The sequence below is a fragment of the Bos indicus x Bos taurus genome, chromosome 13, assembly GCF_003369695.1.
Source record: "Bos indicus x Bos taurus breed Angus x Brahman F1 hybrid chromosome 13, Bos_hybrid_MaternalHap_v2.0, whole genome shotgun sequence".
NCBI lineage: Eukaryota > Metazoa > Chordata > Mammalia > Artiodactyla > Bovidae > Bos > Bos indicus x Bos taurus.
In genome coordinates, this window is record NC_040088.1 from 29,203,650 (window position 1) to 29,223,084 (window position 19,435).

Below are 19,435 nucleotides of genomic sequence, written 5' to 3' on the forward strand. Positions count from 1 at the left end.
GAAGATTGAACCTCCAGCTCTTACATCTCCTGCTTTGGCAGGCGGGTTCTTTACCACTAGCACCACCAAGCCAAGTCCAATTCCGAGAACACCACCTCATGGTCTTGGGATCCCAGGGGCTGCAGGTTTGAGGGTCCAAGCGGGACTGTGGCTGCAGCCACCCCAGCTTTGAGCCCTGGATTGCAGAGCAGCAGAACAAGCACCAGGCAAGTCAGTAGACGCAGGGACCCAGGCCAAAGTTGTTGGATGGAGCAGTGCCTCCTACTGTCCTGAGGCCTGAGGGCCTGGCTAGCATCCTAGCCTCTCCCCCTCCAGCTTACCAGCCCCCACCACAAGGAGCCCCCACAGCAGGAGCCCTTCCTTGAACCCTCAGGCCCTTCCCCAGGTGTCACAGGGTCCAGGGCCAGGCCTGGGGACGTCGGTACAGTGGAAGCCACCAGTCAGCCTTTCCAAGTCGAGGAATGATGGTCCTTGGGAGCTGCAGGGGAAGGTTCCCCAGATGGGCTCCATGTCCCAGAGCTCCGGGCAGCTCTCCTCCAGGTGAGTGCTGCCACCTAGTGGCACCAGGATGCAGAGGCCCTGGGGCCCAGGAAGGGCGAGAGGGGGCATCCATCCTGGAAGGGCTTAAGGTTGGGCAGAGGCTGGACACACCTAGAGGCTGGCATTCCCCACCAGCCTCCCTACAGCCCATGCCTGCGCATGGCATCTGTCCACCACATGTCCTGTCACTCCGTCACCACAATCTCCTCTGACCCTCCAAGGCCAGCACTCACATGCTGGGTCCCCTGCCTGCTTCACCTTCAGGCAATAAGAGGCGCCGCGTGTGCTAGGAACCCTGGTGGAGCACGAGTCACAGGCAGGGGCATGTGATCAAGGGGGCAAGTGAGCTCGTGGGGGGACTCATAAGCCGTCTGGAAATGCACCATGGGACGGGGGGGACATCATCTTCCTACCCCCAGAGGGCTTGTCCAGGTGGGTGGAAGGGGCAGAATTGCGGGGGAGCAAGATTTCAGGATGAGGGAGGGGCCGATGGACCAGTAGGTGCCCAAGCGGCCCTGTGGCGGGCAGGCAGGGGGTGAGCCGGTGGACAGCAGGTACCCACGGCGCCCTTGGAGCAGCACCCCAGGAGGGAGAGCAGGGCCCCCAGGGGTCTGCTATGACCCCTCGTCTCTGGAGCCCTCTCCTCCGGCTCGAGCAGACGGGCAGGGACACAGCAGGACCCAGGTGGGTGATCTGGGTGGACACAGGTGAGAACAGAAGGGGACCCTGCGCCTGCAGGCAGGAGCCCAGCTGCACCTAGAGCCCAGTTCTCCCCCAAACCCAAGGCTACCCCAGCCAGAACTTTCTGGAAGTCTCACAGCACAAAGGCCTCTGGTGGGTGGCCTGGGCCTGCCAGGTGCCTCCCTAAGCCCCTGCTGCAGCCAGGTCACCCGGGAACAGGCTGTGGAGGCAGCAGTCCAGGCCTGGTCACTGCCTCTCAGGCCATTGTCCTGCTGAGCTGCTCTTCCTACTCAGCTGATCCCCAGGAGGGTCCAGCAGAGTGGAAAATTCCAGAGGGCAGTGGGCAGTATAGTTGAAAACACAGGCTTAGCTCGCCGCCACATCTCAGACCCACCTGCAGCCCATTCCTCTCACAGAGAGGAGGTATGGGGGCAGCGACAGAGCAGGTGCCACGCCTGGCAAGAGGGCCTAGGGGACATCAGAGTCCAGGCAGGGAGCCAACAGCAAGTTCTGGGTCTCCACTCACATGCAGAGCACGCACCTGAGAAAAGGCGCTCACCCAGCATCTCCTGAGGGCCCGGTCCCAGGACTCCTGCCGCTCCCAGTGACGGAGAGAAGGCCAGGTGGGGAGCTCGGTGGACTCAGATCCCAGGCCTTGGGTCATGAGCATGTCTATTGTGTGAGCCACCAGCCTGTCCTCCATTGTGACACCAGTGACAGGACACTGAGGACTCGGTGCCCTGACCTTGGAGGGTGCAACCCCACCTAAGCCCTGTCATAGGCCAAAAGCCCTGAGCCCCGAGGAAAGAGGCCACACACTGTCCAGGTTGAATCACTGTGTTTTACTAAGTGCACAGGTCCACTGGGCATCCGACTCCTCCCCGTGGCGCTACAGCTTCCCAGAACCTCCCACGTGTGTCCCTGTCACCAGATCCCACCCCGGCCGTCCCCGGGCAGCCTGCGCTGGGCCCTCCGGGGGACACACGCGTCAGCCTGATAGTGAGTGCAGTCAGTGAGTCTCAGCTGGTCCGTAGAAAACTAGATTCTTTCCCTGGGCGTCTGTCCCTGGAAATCGGACGGCACGCAGGTCACCTGTCGCGGGCGTGACAGGTCCAGGAGCAGAGGCCCGGCTGTGCTGCAGGGGCGCGGGCGCGGCGGCGCTCGTCAGCACTGAAGGCATCATGACATATTCTTTGGAGCATGAACATGAACAAAAGTGCAAAGACAGCCAAGACAACAGCGCAGATGGGGCCGGGGGGCCGGGCCGCCTTCGGACGGCGTGGGATGGGAGCAGGGTCCCCAGGTGGGCAGGCAGGCAGAGCCCCGCAGGAGCCATGCCGTGAGGCCCCCTACCCCCTGTACTTGCTGCAGACCTGGGCCCGCAGACCCTGGATGGAGGAGGTGGCGGGGTCGCAGGTTGGTGCCTGGCAGAAGCCAAAGGGGCAGGGGGTGACCACGGTGAATTTTCGTCAACGTGCATTAAGGCAACAACTTTATGAAACTGTCAGAGCTGGACGTGCAGCGTTCAGCAAAGTCCACACACCTGCCCAGAAACCCCAGGACCGAGGGCTGCCCCCCAGGAGGGTCCCTGCCTCTCCCGGTGCCTAATCTGCCTATACTGAGGGTCTCTCCAGACAAGGCCATCCAGCCACAACTCCATCAGGCAAGGGGACCCATGCAAGTGTCCAAGATAAGAGCCACCCAACTCCTCCTCAAGACAGAGGGGTCTCTCCTCCCACAAGCATCTTTTTCATGCTCCCTACCTCCTTCCTACACTCTTCTCCCCCCAGAATGCTCTCCGCATCTGCCCCCATCCTCACAAGTCAACAGAAGCCAGCAAGCTGTGTGCCCCACCTGTGCAGCTCCAGGGGCTACAGTGTCCCGCCCTGGGCAGCCGGCTTTCTAGGCCCCTTGGACAGAGGGTAGGTGTAAGCCCCTGATCCTAGCACATCACATCCTTCAGGAAACTCCCCGATCGTCTCTCCCACTTAGCACTTGGTAAAGGCCCAAGTGGAGCCCCTGGGGGCAGGAACACAAGAAGCAGCTGGCCTGGGATGGCCTGTGGCTCCCCTGGGCACTAAAAGCAAGTAGCCCGGCCCTACGGGGCCTAACATCCATCCATACACGCAGGCAGCCTGGAGTTCTGCTCAGGGGTCACAGAGGGCAGGACTGTCCACATCACTGCCCAGGGCAGTGAAGACCATGCAGGGCAGTGCCACACGAGGAAGTGTCTAATTTGGAGCCATGTGTACTGGGAGTCATGAAGCCACCCTGCTGCTCATAACTCCCCACCCCGCTGGTGGCAGGGTGCCCTGAACCCTCCAGGTGGGGCCTCCCTGCCAAACCAGCCCTCTTCACAGCCATTTATTCTGGGGACTTAGGTGTGGAACCAATGTTGACTTTGCAGCAGGAAATCCGGGCCAATGCCTCCACCAGCACCTGGCATGGTCTTAACGTCGGGGGAGCATGGAAATTAACACCAGTCATCTTACGAAGGCCTGTCTGCAGCCCCCCCGCTCCGGGGCTTCAGAAGCATCAGCAATGTCCCAGGGCCACGTTCTGTCCACAAACAGCAGGTAGACGGTGTAGCAGAAAAGAGGACACTTCCCCCCATCCCGTGCTGACATCTTAGGCCCGTGACCACCCGGGTGCCCCAGCCTCGGGAAGGGAGAAGTTAAAACAACGTGTGAAAGCTGGGGGGAGCTGCTGTCTGGTGGCCGCTCCAGCTGAGTGTTAATTAGAGGGCAATGACTGGCTCTTCTCATGGGGTGGACTCCCTGGCAAATCCCCCCAAAGGAGGGTGGTGCCCCCCGGGGGGAGGGGCCCGGCAGGGAGGCCCCAGAGGGAGTCCCCTGCCCCCTGGCGGGGCTCCTTCATCCTCCACGGTGGCCATGGCTCATGCTGTCACAGAAGAGGGAGGTGTGGGGCAGAGAAGGGAGAGGGTCCTGAGGCTGGGCCACATGGCTCAGGAGGGCGGAGGGAGCCACCAGAGCCCCCACATTGCAGCTGGATGCCCACAGACACCAAGGCCTCCCTGGCCCAGCCTAGGCCATCTTGGCATCTGGACAGCCTCCGGGGCAGCTGAGGAGGAGGAAGAGGGTAGGTGGGAACCTGCATGGGCTCTGGGGATCCCCCTGAGGTGCTGCCCAGAGGCCAAGAGCAGGAACCCCACCCAGGGTCAATGTCCCAGGACTGTCTGCAACTCCCAAACTCGCTGATTCCTATGGATTGAAGCAGGTAGAGACACAGCGAGTCAGACAAGGCGTCTGTATATGGGTGGGTAAGCGTGTGTGCACATGGGTGTGTACGATTGTGCATACATGGGTGAGTGTGTGCACTCTGGTGTCTGGGTGAGAATGCATGTGACTCTGTGTGCAGGTGCTGTGTGTGTACCTGTGGGTGTGTATGCATGAGTGTGTATGTGCTGTATGTCTGCAGGCATGAGTGTGAGCACAGGCTTGTGCAGAGCTGGGGGAGCCGCATGATCAAGTAACTGAGATGCTTCTCTTGGGAAGCACCTACCACACAGGCGGTGGGGCAGGGTGGGCCCGCAGCCACGGGTCACCCAGAAAGTGCAACGACTTGCCCGGAATGCCAAGCACTCTCCTGCCACACCTCCCGAAGGTGGGGCTCCTGCAGCAGCAGATGGACACAGAGGAACACATGTTGCTCGGGCTCCTGAGGAGCCTCTACCCCATCACCCCGAAACGGTCCTCCAAGCAAAGATGGGGGGCAGGATTTCATGGAGGACGCGTCACAGAATCCTTGCTGAGCACAGCACGTGGAGAGTCAGGCCTCAACCCCTCTTGCTGCAACCTTGGAGGCCCTCCCAGCAGTGGCCTTGGCGCCAGCATCTGGCTTAGCAGCTCTGCGGACCAAGCCAGCCCCTCTGGTCACCAGGGACCCACAGCACAGGGCATGCCTGTGACGGGACATGCACCCCTCTCCAGGGGCCAAAGGCCCCTCCTACCAGGCTGGGGGCCCACGCAGGCCAAGATCTGACGTGGGTGGGTCCCTGCTGCTGGCAACCTGAATCGAACCCTCCCAGAGCCAGACAGCAACAACTGGAGGCTGGAGCGGCTGTGGATGCACTTGGTCCAGGGGCTGCCCTGCTCGTGCCCTGTCGGGGGCCTCCAACTGGTGCCTCTCTCACCCAAGATGGGGGGCAAAGGGGGCCTCCGCCCTCACCCAGAGGAGCTGCCACTTGCTGGGGTCTCTTCACACAGCCAACACTAAAGAGGGGCTTTGCTCACCACTGAAGGTCTGAGGAGGAGAACACGAAGGGGGCACAGAGCAGACACGCTGGGTGGAGGGGGCCAGTGAGGCACCACCCCCTGCCCCAGTCCACATGAAAGATTCCACAGCCAAGCCCTCCCTGGAGACTGGGGGGAGGCATCCTCGTGCCTCGGCCCTGAACACAGACCTTGGTTCTGACTCCAAGCTCGGGTCCTCCTGCACTGGGCCAGCAGACAGGTGCACATGGCTGGGACCTGCGGGTCCTGGTGAAGTGGTGGCGGGGGGGGGAGGGCACGCACAAAGGCTGCAGTAGACACTGCTCCCCAGGGATCTCAGAGGGCCAGGACCCTAACAGCCAGGGGCATTCGACCCTCAGACACTGCTTTCAAATCCTTCCCAGAGAGCAAGCACAATCTCTCACTGACCAGGATGAACGGAAGCATCCTGAGACAGCTCAGGCTCTCCCTGGACCTGATATTTCAGGGGAAGTCACTACTTGGTAGGCTTCGCAGACCCAGCCCTGGTGCACAGGAAGGTCACTGCCTCAGAGGGCACTAGGTGCCCAGGCTTGCTGTCCTGTCACCCCAAATGCCAGATGCCCCTGCACACTGATAGCTGGGGGCCCAGGACAGGGTCCACTCTGCCTCCTGGGGTTGGACTCCTGGCTCAAAGCGACTGCCCCTCAGGCCCAAGATGAGAAGGATGGGCACCACTGTTTCCCAGGGCCCAGGGTGGGAACAGACATCTCTGATCCCAAGATACCCAGAGGTCACAGTCAAGGGCTGGTCAGTGAGGAGAGTGGGGGGGATGGTCAGCCTAGGAGGGACAGGAGAGACCACCTACAAGGCAGCTCCTTCATCTCTGGACAGTGTGGGGCAGGACTCTACTGAAAGGCTGCAGCATCATCCAGCCGCGGTCCTGTCGGGAGACAGGTGAGGCAGGGTCCCTGGAGGACAGCGAGCAAATCGACTCACCATAGCCAGTCCAATCAGGACCCCAGAGCTTGAGCCCAGCCAGGGGGCACCCTAGCCACTCAGCACCCCTCCCCGCAGGCAGGTCCATATCACAGTGCTGGCCACAGCATGGTGACCAGCGTCCAGCCAGGGGAGAGGGGAGAGGACACAGGGGACACCCCCCAGCTTTCAGGTCTGGAAGGGAGACCCCAAGGATCCCCTCTAGGAGCCTATGGAGCCGGCCCCTCTCCACAAGAGTCAAGTTCAGGAGCTCTGAGGCCACTCTGTTCTGGAGGGGGTCCCGAGCCTCGCCCCCACGCCCCCTTCAGGCCAGGGTCCTGAACGTGGGGCTGGCTCCTGTCACAGGGCGCTCAGAACCAGGGGAAGAAGGCGACACTGACCAGCAGCTGTGGGTGGTACCCAGGATGATGGGGCAGGACAGGAACGGGGGCAGAGACAAGCCACACGCCCTGGGCCTCAAAGCTGCTGATCCTCACAAGGCAGATCTACCCCTCGCTGCCACCCTGCCCCCAACGAAGCCTCCACCTGGCCACCGGGGGCCTATCCTCAGCCTTGACCCTGGCCTCTGTCATGCTCGGGCCAACGGTCTGCAGAGTCTCCCGAGTGGGCACGGCCAGCCGGGCTGCCCCTTGCTGGAAAAGAATTTCTGCCAACCTTCAGTGCGAGAGACTGAGGGCCACGCCTGCCCACCGCCCTGCACAGGCACCCCTACTGCCCTGCTCTAAGAAAAGGGCCCCGGAGCATCTGCCTCGAGACCAGGAGGCCAGGAGTCAGGGGGAGGCTAGCGGGTGGCCTCATTTCCGGGGCCCAGCCCAGCCCATATCACCGAAGGGGCCCTCGCCCGTGGCAGAGCGCGGCGGGGGCCCGCACGGGGTGCAGAGGTCCGAGTCCGTGTCCGACTCGCCCTCCGCGATGTAGGGCCTGACTTTGGCGCATGGAGCGACCGCCGCGTAGCAGCTATTGAGGGCATCCAGGTTCTCCTTGGACTGGGAGATGCTGAACCCACTGAAGGAGCGCTCCAGCTCCTCGTGGTCCACTGATGGAATGGAGATGGATGTGTCACTGTCCCTCAGCGCGCCCTCGTGGGGCCTGCAGGCCGGGGCATCCTCCGGCCTCAGGAACTCCGTGCTGGCCCGGTGGCCCCCGCTGTAAGCGGACAGGGACCGCTCATGGGCAGGTGGCGGCGGGATGCGCACCAGCGAGCTGTGGTCCCCCACGGGTGAGGTGCCGTGGCCTGGGCGGGGGTAACACTGCTGCTGCCACGAGGTGGACGGTGGGCACTGGGCGGGGGGCGCAGGTGGGGGTGCCGCGAAGTTCTTCTGGCCCACGGAGCTGGTGGAGCGGACGAGCTTGATGATGCAGCCGCTCCGGCCACCGTGGTCCCGGCTGTCCTCGGGGCTGTGGTACGGTGGCGCTGGCTCCGGCTCCTTGGCCCCAAAGTAGGCCTCGGTTTCCGTCGGGGGGACACCCATGCGCTGCATGTAGATGTTCACCAGGAAATCCAGCTTCTTCTCCATGGACAGGACCTGTGGGAGGGACTAGTGAGCCATGCTAGATGGTTCCCATGCTGGGGTGGGGGGTGGGGTGGGGAGGACAGTCCCTGGAGGTGGGAAGGGCTGGATGCTTCTCATGGCGGGGTCGGGATGCTCTTTGGAGTTGGGGAGGGCAGCAACGCTCCCTGGACAGGTGGGGACCCTAGACACTCCCCAGAGGTGGGGGGACACAGAATGTCACCTACAGAATTGCAGAGGCAATAGAAGGCAGGACACCCCCTCCCCCAGCAGCTCAGCCTCTGACTGCCCCCATCAGGGTATGTGGCCTCAGGGCTTCAGAGCATGGACACTCTTGCTTCTATGGGCCACTCTGTGGGTTCACCCATAAAGCAAACTCCACAGGGAAGGAATCACCCGTTCCTCTCCTGGGCTCCCAGAAGCAGACCCTCAGCAAAGGGTCTTGTGTGTGGTTCCAGAGGACTTGCTCCCAAGAGAGTAGAGGAAAGTCAGACAAGGTCAGCCAAGTGGGGTGGAGAACCACCACGAAGGCCCTGCAGCAGCGCCCCCCAGGCGAGAAGAGAGCCAGCAAGCCAGTGCTTGGCCTGGGGTCTATAGGCGCTGGCCAGAAGAAGGGAAGTGCCCCAGGCCTGGGAGTGCTCACAGGGTACCCAGGGTCCAGACACCACAGCCCTCAGCTACCCACAAAGCTGGCGCACCCTCCCGCAGCAGCCGCGCTGACACCACGGACCCCCAGCCTCTCCCACCTGCTTCTCCACCTTCCCCAGCCTCCCCATCATGCTGGGGTCCTCGGGCAGCTCCGCCTCCGCCGGGCCCTTGCCTCGGTCTTTGTCCGCCATCGTTGGGCCACGCCCCACGATCTGGTCCACTCTGCCGGAAGAGACCCACCCCGGGCGTGAGGTCGGGTGAGAGCGCCGGGGCCCAAGGCGTCTCCTCCTGGGCCAGGCCGCAGCCCCCAGTTTCAGGCTCCGACTGAGCCAGAGACTACTGAGGGCAGCGAGGAACCAGGACAGACAGACGCCTGGCGCCAGGTCCCCGTCCTGCTCTCTGCCACCCTCGGGACCTGTCCCTTGACCGTCCCATCCCAGCGAGGCTGGCACATCAGCGAGGAGCAGAGAAGGAAGCCAGGGCCATGCACTCCCAGCTCCCCCAACCTTCCCCACCCTGAGCCCCGCCCCCACCCCAGCTCTGCTCCTGGATAAGTGCCACTGAGGCCCCGTCCACCCGGGGGTCTGGAGGGGGCGGAGCTAAAGGTGGGCAAAGGGAACCACAAAAGCGCGGTAGGGGGCGGGGTGGGGGGCGTGAGGGCTACGCTCCATGCGCCAGACGCGGGAAGGGACACAGACTAACACCAAAAACCGCCAACACACAACCAGAAGGGACAGACAGAGCCACTGCCAACCAGAAGGGGTCCCTGTGTGCTCGTGCGTGTACACGTGTGTGCTTACTATGCATGCGTGTGCGTGCTTCCATGTATGTGCGCGCACTTGTGTGAACGTGAGTGTGCCCTTATGTGCACACGAGTGGGGGATGCGGAACACAGCTGAGGTGGCCTCAAACAAGGGCAGCAGTCAGAAAAGCCAACAAGATGGGAGGGAGGCCTCCTTCCTAGAGGGGCGTCTGCTTGACCACCATGTGAGCAGGAACGGCCCCAGAGGAGCTCAGAAGGCACCTTGAGAGCAGCAGCGTGGGTGCCCGAGCCGGAGGGGTGCAGCCACATGGACACTGGGCAAAGACACTGGGGCCAGGTTGCGGCTGGCAGGACAGTGACCCGGGCACAGGCCACACGAGCCTCATGGGCAAAGCCTCCTTCCAGGCTCCAGAGTGAGGAGGGCCGCCAGCCCCCCCAGAAGTGCCACTTGAAGCCACTGCCCCTTCCCCAGCTGCCTTCCTCACCCACAGCTGCCCTGATCGCCTGTCAGGACTCGGGGATCTGTCCTGTCTGTCGCAGGAAGCAGGAGGGGTCAGGCTTGCATCAGCCATGGGGCAGCCTCCTCATGCTCCAGTGGGCATCATGCTTGATCATGCGGGGGGAGGGGGGTGGCGGTTGGGGGGGACGAAGGGCCCTCAGACTCCAAGCAGACACTGTGGGGACAGAGCGGGAGGAGGGCTGTCTGGTGTTCAAGTGTCCACACAGTCCAGGCACGGGCGCTCAGCGCCTTCACCCCTGCCACATGACGGGCTGTCCACCTGGCTGCTGCCCTGGAAGCCTCAGCCCAGGGTCGGCCTGGAGCTGCTGCTGGTGGGTGCTCCCTGTACCACCCCCTCCCCTGGGCCTCTGGTGAGGAGCTGGGCTTAACCCTTCGTGCCCAGTCGGCCCTTCGGCCCCTTCTCTGTGGGAGTCTGCATGTCCTCTGGCTGCAGTGGTCCGGGAGGCCTGGGGGCTCCTAGGGCTGGCAGGGCCTTCTCAGCCTCTGTGCCCTGCAGCGATGCCGGAAGGGCGGGCTGCTGCCTCGGGGCACAGCTTCCTTGGGGCTGTCCTCCATGTCCTCTTTGCGGGACACAGGAAGGACAGGGTATGCGACAAACACTGTCTGGGCTGCCCTGGGTCAGGCCTTCTCCCCCCGAAACTCCTTTCTTATAGGAGAGCTGCCAGGCTGGGATGCTGAGTACACTGACCCCCGGCCTTATGCAGAGAAACCCCAGCACACAGGAGTCAGACACCCCACTCGCTCCATTGGCCCAGCGGCCAGCATCCTTGCTGGCCTTCAGGACACCCCTGGTCCTCTCTGCCAGCACCCCATATCCCTGCCCTGGGTGCTGCTCTCACAGACCTACTAGGGGCATCACAGCCATCATTTCAACCGTCCAGGGGAACAGGAAGGCTCCCATGTCTGAATTCACCACCAATGACCCTGCTCCTGCTGCCTAACACCTAACTGCCCTCGTACTCCACTCCTCTTTGACCAGGACCACCTCCTACAGGAACCCTGACTGTGGTGACAACTGGACACAAAGCCCAGGGTTCTGGGGAACCCCTGGGCGCCCCACTCAGGTTGGGGCCTTTCCTAGTCACTCTTCACCAGAGTCTAGAGGCCAGAGGACTGGCTTGGTCCATAAGCGGCACAGAGTGACCCACCGGCAGTGGTGCTGGGAGCCTGCATTGGTGCTCGGGCAGAGCCCCCGCAAGGCAGGCCCTCACGTCTGAATGCATCTGGTCCCTGGGGGGCTGCCATCTACTTGTGCCCGGGGAGTGCCCCACAGCAGTCACACAGGTGTCACACGGCCTCCCCAGGACCATGCCAAGAGGAGCAGCTCAAGGGCCCCTGACCCAGCCTCCCGGGGCCTCAGAGGACGTCGCTTTGTCAAGGACAGGAACAACTCCATATCCTGTCGAGCAGAGAGGGTGCTGCCGTCATGTGGCTGGAGCGAAGGGGACTGGCATTCCACACAGACAGGCGGGGCGTGTCCTGACCTAGGTGAGTACTGGGGTGACTCTCTCGGAGGGGCCGTGGGTCCTTTGCTGGGGTACTTCTTGTGCCGGGGAGTTGAAGGGGGTGGGGGGCCCACAATCATATCTATCCTGGCGAGTAAACAAGAAAAGAGACACCGGGAAAATGCATCGTGAAGCAACATGTGGGGGGCAGCAGGAACTTGCAGAGACAAAAGGAACGACCTGCTGAAGGCCGCCCCGACCCTGGAGCGCAAGGACTCTGAGCTCCAGGACCTCGGCACCGGGCGGGTCCACAAGCTCGTGGCCCTTTCTGCCCAGGCCAGTGTCCACATGCACAGGACACAAGGCAGCTGGCAGCAAAGTGCCAAGGGTCCCAGGAAGGACATGAAGGCCCTGCCAGTGAGCGACAGACATCCAGCTCCTGCGGGGTGGGTCTGTCTCATCTGTTTTCCAGACGGAAAGGGAGGGAGAGGAGACCATCTAGGACAGAAGAGCCTGGTGAACAAAACAGCTGCTGTGACGGGTAGAGGTGGGCCAGCCACTGGGACCTGGGGCGGCCTCTCGCTCACACTTGCACACATGTGAACACACGTACACGCTCACACACTGCACATACCTGCATGTTTACATGCACTGGCACATGTCCACACACCTGTGTACACATGCACTCTCACACGTACACAACTGCATGGGCACAGACGTTCGCACAAACACACAGGTCTACTCAATGCTCGAGGAGGACACTGAGCGGCTGACCTCCTGGCCCAAGCCTGTGGACAGGAAGGGGTCAACCCCTGGCCCCACCCTAAGGGAGAGCTGGAGGCCTAGATGGACCCCTCCCCTGGAATCTCAAGCAGAACCGGGCGGACACCACCTGCCATGGGGCCAGAGGCTGGGCTGACCCCCAGTGCTGCTGCGACCATCCAGACCCCTCCATGGCCAGGGCCCAGGCTTCAGGGCCAGAGAACTGGCAGCAGCCTCAGGGGAGGGGCCTGGCCAGCGGAGGGTGAGGCCCACGCCAGGATAGACCCACGCCAGCCATGGCATCACGGGCACCACAGACACGTGTGCTCGTTTGTGTAGACAGTGCGTGCTTCTGAGCACATGTGTACTCAGTGTGCATGTGTGTGTGCTGGCCTATGGGACATGTGTGTGGACATGCGGCTTAGGAAACAGTTATTTGTGTATACATGTGCCAACACGGATGTGCATGTCGGAGTAGACATAGTTCTGTGTGCATGTGTGTCCTGGGTCCTCACTGTGTCTGTGTACATGCATGTACGACTGACTCCTGGAGTGAACAAGCCAGAGACGGCAGTTCCCACGTGTGCACTGCCCCGGCCACACCAGGCACCTCTCCAGCCCCATCGCCTACTCTGGCCATAGGAATCCCTCTGCATGAGGGGAGGGAGAACCTGCCCTCCCATTCTGGAGGAAGAGGTGCCACATGGCCTAACTGCTGCCCATCAGGCCCACAGAAACCTGCCCCTTCACCTCTCAACAGAACTAAGCTCCCCAGCTCACGTGGGCACACATACATGCAAGGACACACGACACACACAGATACATGCGTACACCCACACACTTCTGCCAAACATGTGTTGCACTCGTGTGCACACATGCACATGCATGCACTTTACACATACACACGTGTGCACACGTGTGCCTAAGGTCTGCACACACGTGAGTACACGTGTGCATTCACACACGTGCATGTGCACACATACATACATACACGTTTGCCCATCATGGCAAGGGCAGAGAGAAGAGAGAGACAACAGAAAGATTCAAAAACAGACCACATGAGGACACGGCAGAAAGCCCACATGGGGCTGACGTGGGGCCAGAGAGGAAGGGCCCAGACGTGGCAGCAAGCAGGGCCAGCCACTGTGTCTGCAGCCGCATCTGCCACCACACCTCTGCCGGGAACGGGCAGCCCGCACTGCACCGGTCCCCGAACAGCACCCGGGTTTGGCCCAGAGGACCCGGCTCCGCACCCCAGGGCAGGGTGGGCCCTCTTGCCTGGACTGCAGGTTTTTGATGCGGGACAGCATGTCTAGGTGGCCGGCTGAGTACTGCTCAATCACGTCCATCACATCGTAGGGCCGCAGGCTCTCCTTGAACTTCCGCTTGGACACCAGGAACCGCATGACACTGGAGGGGTCAGAGGAGGGGCTGTGAGCCCTGGGCAGAGACCACCAAAGGCAGCCCCCAACGATCACCTAGCTGTGGCCCTCCCAGAATCTCTAGCCCTATTATCTGGGACACCCACGCCCCGTACTCCCTCCACCTTTGGGCCTAGCTGTGCCGAGGACCCTTGTCCAGTCAGGAACCCCCGTGCAGCACAGCTCCTGCTGTCCATGGCACCTGGCACCCGGGTGCAGGCGATGGCCATGACAGCAGGTGCCTTGTGAGCGGCAGGGCCCGGGCTGAAGGGGTGTCGGCCGCAAGGCATCCCCCTGGAGCCGTGTCTTCACACCCGCTCCCCAGGCCCCATGTGCACAGATGGCTCCGTGAGAGGCAGCCAGGTCCTCACCACACGGCCCGGATGCTGACTTTGAGGCCTGGGGTCAGATCCTCTGTCACAAACTCGCAGTTGCAGCTCTTATTATCGTCCACGATGTCCTCCCCTGGGAGACTTGCTTCTGGGTGGAAGGACACAGCCCGTGAGGGGCCGGGCAGCACCCGGCGCTGCGGGGCCTGGTGCTCTGGCCCTGCAGCGCTCCAGTCCCCACTCCTGCCTTCTCAGCCTGCTTCCCTCTACTGTGCTTTTCGGGGAGCGGCCACCATGAGAGTATAAGAGGGCATCACTGTGCATGGACGGATGGGCAAAACGTGGTATGTCCACACACAGGACCTGGGGAATGTCTGCCCTAAGAGCAGGGCTGTGCCGTCACCAGTACCGTGGGTGAGCATGGAGCTTGTGATGCAGGACAAGCCCGTGCAGCCCCACCTCCCAGAGCCTCAGGACAGCAGGCCTCCACCCCCGGGGCTGCCCAACCCACCTTCTGAGTTCTGCCTCGAAGCAGCACCCCTGGCCCGGAATGCCTGCCGGGCGCGGCCACGTTCCCCGAAGCTCCAGCTCTTGGGCACCTTGCTTGGACTGTCCTCCAGGCTCTGGTCGGCGCTGGGTGACCGGCGGACGGTCTGGGCCTGAGGGGACCCCTTGCCCTTGGCAGCCACGCCGCGGGGGCTGGAGAAGACACGGTCTTTCAAACTGACCTTCTGACTGCTCCCGCAAGAACCAACAGACAGACACACAGAAAGACAGCAAGAGAGGTCACCCTGCAAAGAACACTCCAGCCCACTGGCTGCTGGTGGGTGGATGGGGCGCCGAGGCCATGGGGATGGGGAAGGAGGGTTGCCCGGGTGAGTGGAGACGGGTCAGCCCTACCACAGACTCCCGGGGCCCACTGGGTGCTCAGCCTGGCCGGGGACCGGTCAGTGGACTCTGAAATCACTTTCAGTTACCACCCAAAGGTGCCTGAGCTCTTGCCACACTGTCCGGCCAGGCCTCCTTCTCCAAACGTCCTGGGCACCTCCTGAGGGTGGCCCCAGGTCAGGAGGGTGAGGTCTGCAGCTGACCCCTGGGCCCCTCTGCCCAACCCTGGGGAGCTGCCTGGAGGAAGAGTTATAGGGGAGGGGGAGGGGAAGCAGCACGGAGGGCAAGGGTCTGCCCACCCCTTCTACCCAGGGCGGCACAGGCTCCCCCAAACAGGACCCATCCAGGAATAGAACATTCACGCTCTGGAGAACACTTGGGGTGCCAGCCGAGCCCTGGCCAGAGGCCGCAGGGAGGGGGCAACCATGGCCATCCAGCTGCAGCCCCATAATGGGCTCCCTGCCCTCATCTCTTGGTAACCACGGAGATGGATCTGACACCCCGAGTTTGTCGGTTCTAACATCCTCCAGGCCTCAGGCAGGAGACAAAAGCAGTTGTGGTATTTACAGGTCAGGCCCAGGGCCAGGCGGCCACTCACTTCCTCCCACAGACCACCATCTGCCTGGAGGAGAGCGAAGTCCCTGTGAACTGTGAACCCATTCATGCCACCACACTGAGGGGCCACCGGACCTCCTGGAGTGGCCTCTGCACTGCCCTGGGTCCCAGGGCCTGGGGCCAGCCCACACGGGCCCCTGGCAGAGCCTCTGCTGCCCCTGGGAAGCGACCACCACAGCTGATCCCTCAAACAGTGCCAGCCCCATCACAGATGCCCCAGGTCAGCCACCTCCACTGACCCAAGGGGGACCCACAGCTGACACAGCGTCAGACGGCGCAGAGATGATGGGCCATGGACAAGAGAAGGCCCATGGCCTGGTCCACCCAGCCCAGACACTGCAGTCCAAGCTGGTGCCCCCACCTTGCCCCCAGCCAGCTGAGACCCTCTGTGCTAGTTCTCAGGCCTGAGGCACGGAGCCCACTCGGAGGGGAGGTTCCCCCAGAGACTCTGGGTGCCCAGGGTCCCCTTGAGCACAGGAGCCAGGGCATTTGCTTGCTCAGGACACTAGCCCCAAGCCTGTAACTGCTGTGCCCGGCATGAGGCCAAGACAGGGGTGGGGGGCCGAGGGACCCCCGGAGCCAAGGCATGGGGGCCAGTGTGCAGATAATCTTCGTCATTCCCAAAGGAGACCACCAGGTGGTCCAGGAGAACCAAGAAGCAAGGGCCCCGCCAAGCCCTTGATGGGGACCCCCAGCTGGACTTGCTGTCCTGTACATACCAGGGGTCCCTGGAACTTGACCCCACGCAGCTGACTGCGAGGACAGAGCCACAGGAAGGAGCCTTCCCTGGCCTCGCCCTGGCCCCGCCGTCCCATCCCTGACTCTCAGACTGCTCAGACCTCAGAGAAGCGCCCTGCTGGGGGACCATGGGTGGTGGTCTGGACTTTCTCAGTTATCACAACTCAGAGTCACAGGCACGCAGCCCCCCAGCCACCCTGATCCTTCGTCAACTCCAGGTGCTCGAGTGCCGACAGTCCTGCAGGAGTCAAGAGAGGCTCTCCCTCACCTCACAAGCCAAGGATGGAAGCAAACGCAGGGTGGGGCTCTGGACGCCTGCCCCCAAGGAAGGAGAGGGAGGCTAGCCCACCCTCCGAGTGAAGGGCATTTACACGGGGCCAGGGAGCAAGCTCAGGAAGGTCTAGGGGAGAAAGCAAGGCCCAGCCTCTCCTCTCCTGCCTGCCACCACCCCCATCCCCCATCCAGGGCAAACTCCCCAAAAGAGAAGCAAGCCATCAACAAGGATAAGCGAGGGGGCGCCCCGGCTGAGTGCCGCTATACCCTAGTCTGTGCGGCCAGGGCCCAGCTTGGAGGGAGAGGGCCAGCATCCACCGAGAGAACCGTCTGGCCCACGGCTGGACCTTGGATGCCCAGGGAAGGTGAGGAAGATGAGGGGAGAGTTGTGAAACACACATAGCGGGGCCGAGCACGGCCTGGGCCCCTGGACCGGCCATGGACACCTCTGGCCCTTCCGGTTCCCAGGCAGCCTGACCACAGCCCCCGACCTGAAAGGCCAGCCCCCTGGACACAAGCTCTGGGCAAGCAGGACAGCTTCTGCTGGGACCCCAAATCTCCCCTCCAAGGGCTGCAAGAGCCCCCCACCCCCGCAGGCCTACTTCAGAACACACAGGCAGCACGGCAGGTGCGGGGGGGTCTACCCTCCGAGCCCCTCTCCGGGGGAGCAGGATTCGGAGCATGCATGGATGCAGGTGTGCAGGCATGCCGCCCTGGAACCCCAACCTGCTGCCCGGCCCCTCCCCACGCCCACCGCTCAACATCCCTGCTTCCGGGGCCAGCTCGGACCACATGCACACGATGACTGGTGAGTGCAGCTGCCAGCACCTGCGGGCCGCACGGGGCAGGGTGGGGCGGGCAGCAGGGGGCCCAGAGCAAGCAGGAGGACAGACACTTCCACATCCCCGAGAGCAGACAGGGCACAGAGAGAGGAAACGTCCCGGCAGTCAGGGAGCCCACTGGGCAAAGGTCGGCCCTTCCACCGTCCCGTTTCCAGTCTGCCCTAAACCAGGCCTGTACGTGGGAGGAGGGAGCCGCGGACCTCGGGCTTTCTGGTGCATTTGGTGTGCCAGGACCACAGGGAGCCCGGCACACACAGGACAGAGCCGCCTCCCGCAGGCGGGCAGCGGGTGGAGGGCAGCGCCCTCCCTTGCGTAGTAGAGGTGCTAGATGGCCCAGCCATGCGGAAGTCTCGCAGGAGAGCAATCAGACCCCGGAAGGCGCGCTTTGCGGGTTCAGACCCCCTGGCCGGCCCCTCTCCTGCTTGGAGCACAGCATCGTTGGGGCATCGTTTGGCTTGGGGCGAAGGAAGGGCGTTAGCGCCGTGGCCCTGTCGCCCAGGAGGGCACCTGGGGTCAGAGGCAAGCAGTGGCTCCACGAAGGGCTGGGAGGTGAGCTGCCAATCAGAATCGGGGCCTAGGGGGCCGGACGGGCGCCAGCCTTTCCCTGGCGCATCTAGAACCTCTAATAAGCAGAGTGTTTGGAGCGGGAGGGGACAAGAGCCGTGCAGCAATGGTCGTCCGAGCGGCGTGTCCGCGGTACCTAGCGTGTCCTGGGCAGCATCCACACAGGGACTCTGCGCACCGTCTGCCTTTACTGGAAATGAGGAGAGGACAGTTAGTCCTGCGGGCGCTGGCGACCGGAGGGACCCCGGCCGGGCGCGCGGGCGTGGGGTACACCCGCCACAGAGTTCGCATGGGAGAGAGAAGTGCGAGTGAGGAGGTCGCGCACAAAGTCCTCCGTCAGCCTGGAAAAGAAAATAGTCCCTATTTTTGGAGAGAAAAAAACTTTTTTTTTCTCTCCAAAAATACCTTTTCCTTCCAGCATCTATTTGGGGCCATCTCTTTCAAAAGATGTATTATTTTTTGCTATATTCATGCCAACAAAAAAATAATACATGGGCTGGCTAAGGCTTTGCTGGTTCTACAGGGACAGGATTTCAGAAAGCTCACGTTTTCAGAGGAAAAACGTGCGAGTTTGGCTTCACAAACCAACCCAGACAGCGGCCTGATCAGAAGTGGCCCCCATTTACCCAGAATGCAGTGGCCACCTCTACCCGGAGGGGAGCCAAGGAGGAGGAGGCTTGGGGCACCTGCACACGAAAGGACCGGCCAAGGCCAGACCCTGGGTGAAGGCTATCCTGACCTGCGGCTAGCTGTTCAGGAAAGGCTGCCGGTGGTCAGCCTGCCCAAGACCCTCCACAAAGGCCAGAGCGAGCTGTGCATAAGAACCTGCAAGTGTGTTAATTGATCAGTCATGTCCAACTCTCTGTGACCCCATGGACCATCGCCCGCCAGACTTCTCTGTCCATGGGGTTCTCCAGGCAAAAATACTGGAGTGGATAGCCATTCCCTTCTCCAGGGGATTTTCCCTACCCAGAGATCGAACCCGGGTCTCCTGCTTTGCAGACGGACTCTTTACTGTCTGAGCCACAAAACTTTTAAGCAAAAATGAAAAGAACCAGCAAGAACGTCAAGAAACCCTTCACTTCCCTGGGGTCTTGCTCTCTGCCTCCACCTTCGAAGTTGTTGCTTCTGAGACAGTGGCTCTCAAACTGCTGTGCCTGGAAACCCGGACGCAGCCAACAGTGTTGACTCACATTCACTTAAACACGGGTGGCACCTGCCACTGTCCCAGCAAGGATGTCCCCACATTAACACCAGCAAGCCAGGGTCAAGGCTCCTCAAAGAGCTTTCCCTCGGCTTCACCGGCCTCGTCCTCCGTGGAGGACCCTGCAAGCATGTGCGCTTCCCTGGTGGGACCTTCCCCAGTTCAGGTTGTAGGAAAAAACTAACTAGAGGGCCCCCGGGGCAGAGGGGCACATCTTCCCAGGACTCAGACCACTCCCACCCCGGCCCAGCAGCCCACAGAACTCAACTTTAGGGCAAACGTGCTCTGCCCAGGCACACCCCTGAGGCAGCCACAGTTCCACCAGGGCCTGCCAGACAGATGAAGACCCTAAAGACTGGGACCTTGCCAGATCCTTGCAGGGGTCCCCAGGCCTGCACAAAGAGCCCTGCCTTGCCCCGCCTGGGGGCTCCTCCCCCAGGAAAGAGCATGAGGTAGGGTGGGATGTCTGCCCCTGGCTCTT

General features: G+C 62.3%; 1 protein-coding gene across 9 annotated transcripts in view; it reads right to left on the bottom strand.

The window, feature by feature from the left end:
- Nucleotides 1–2,042: 2,042 nt before the first annotated feature.
- Nucleotides 2,043–19,435, bottom strand: part of KCNQ2 (potassium voltage-gated channel subfamily Q member 2) — a 48,420-nt gene continuing 31,027 nt past the window's right edge. For 2 of the 9 annotated variants that reach the window (XM_027559131.1, XM_027559128.1), the window contains 7 exons: nt 17,887–17,940; nt 14,342–14,565; nt 13,873–13,981; nt 13,359–13,490; nt 11,358–11,465; nt 8,689–8,812; nt 2,043–7,957 (listed from right to left, as the gene is read on the bottom strand). In XM_027559131.1, the coding sequence (XP_027414932.1) occupies nt 7,226–7,957; nt 8,689–8,812; nt 11,358–11,465; nt 13,359–13,490; nt 13,873–13,981; nt 14,342–14,565; nt 17,887–17,940 (1,483 nt within the window). In that variant the 3' untranslated portion in view covers nt 2,043–7,225. The remainder of the gene's footprint in view (nt 7,958–8,688; nt 8,813–11,357; nt 11,466–13,358; nt 13,491–13,872; nt 13,982–14,341; nt 14,566–17,886; nt 17,941–19,435) is intronic. The other 7 variants (XM_027559136.1, XM_027559135.1, XM_027559129.1 and 4 more) reach the window with 6 other exon arrangements.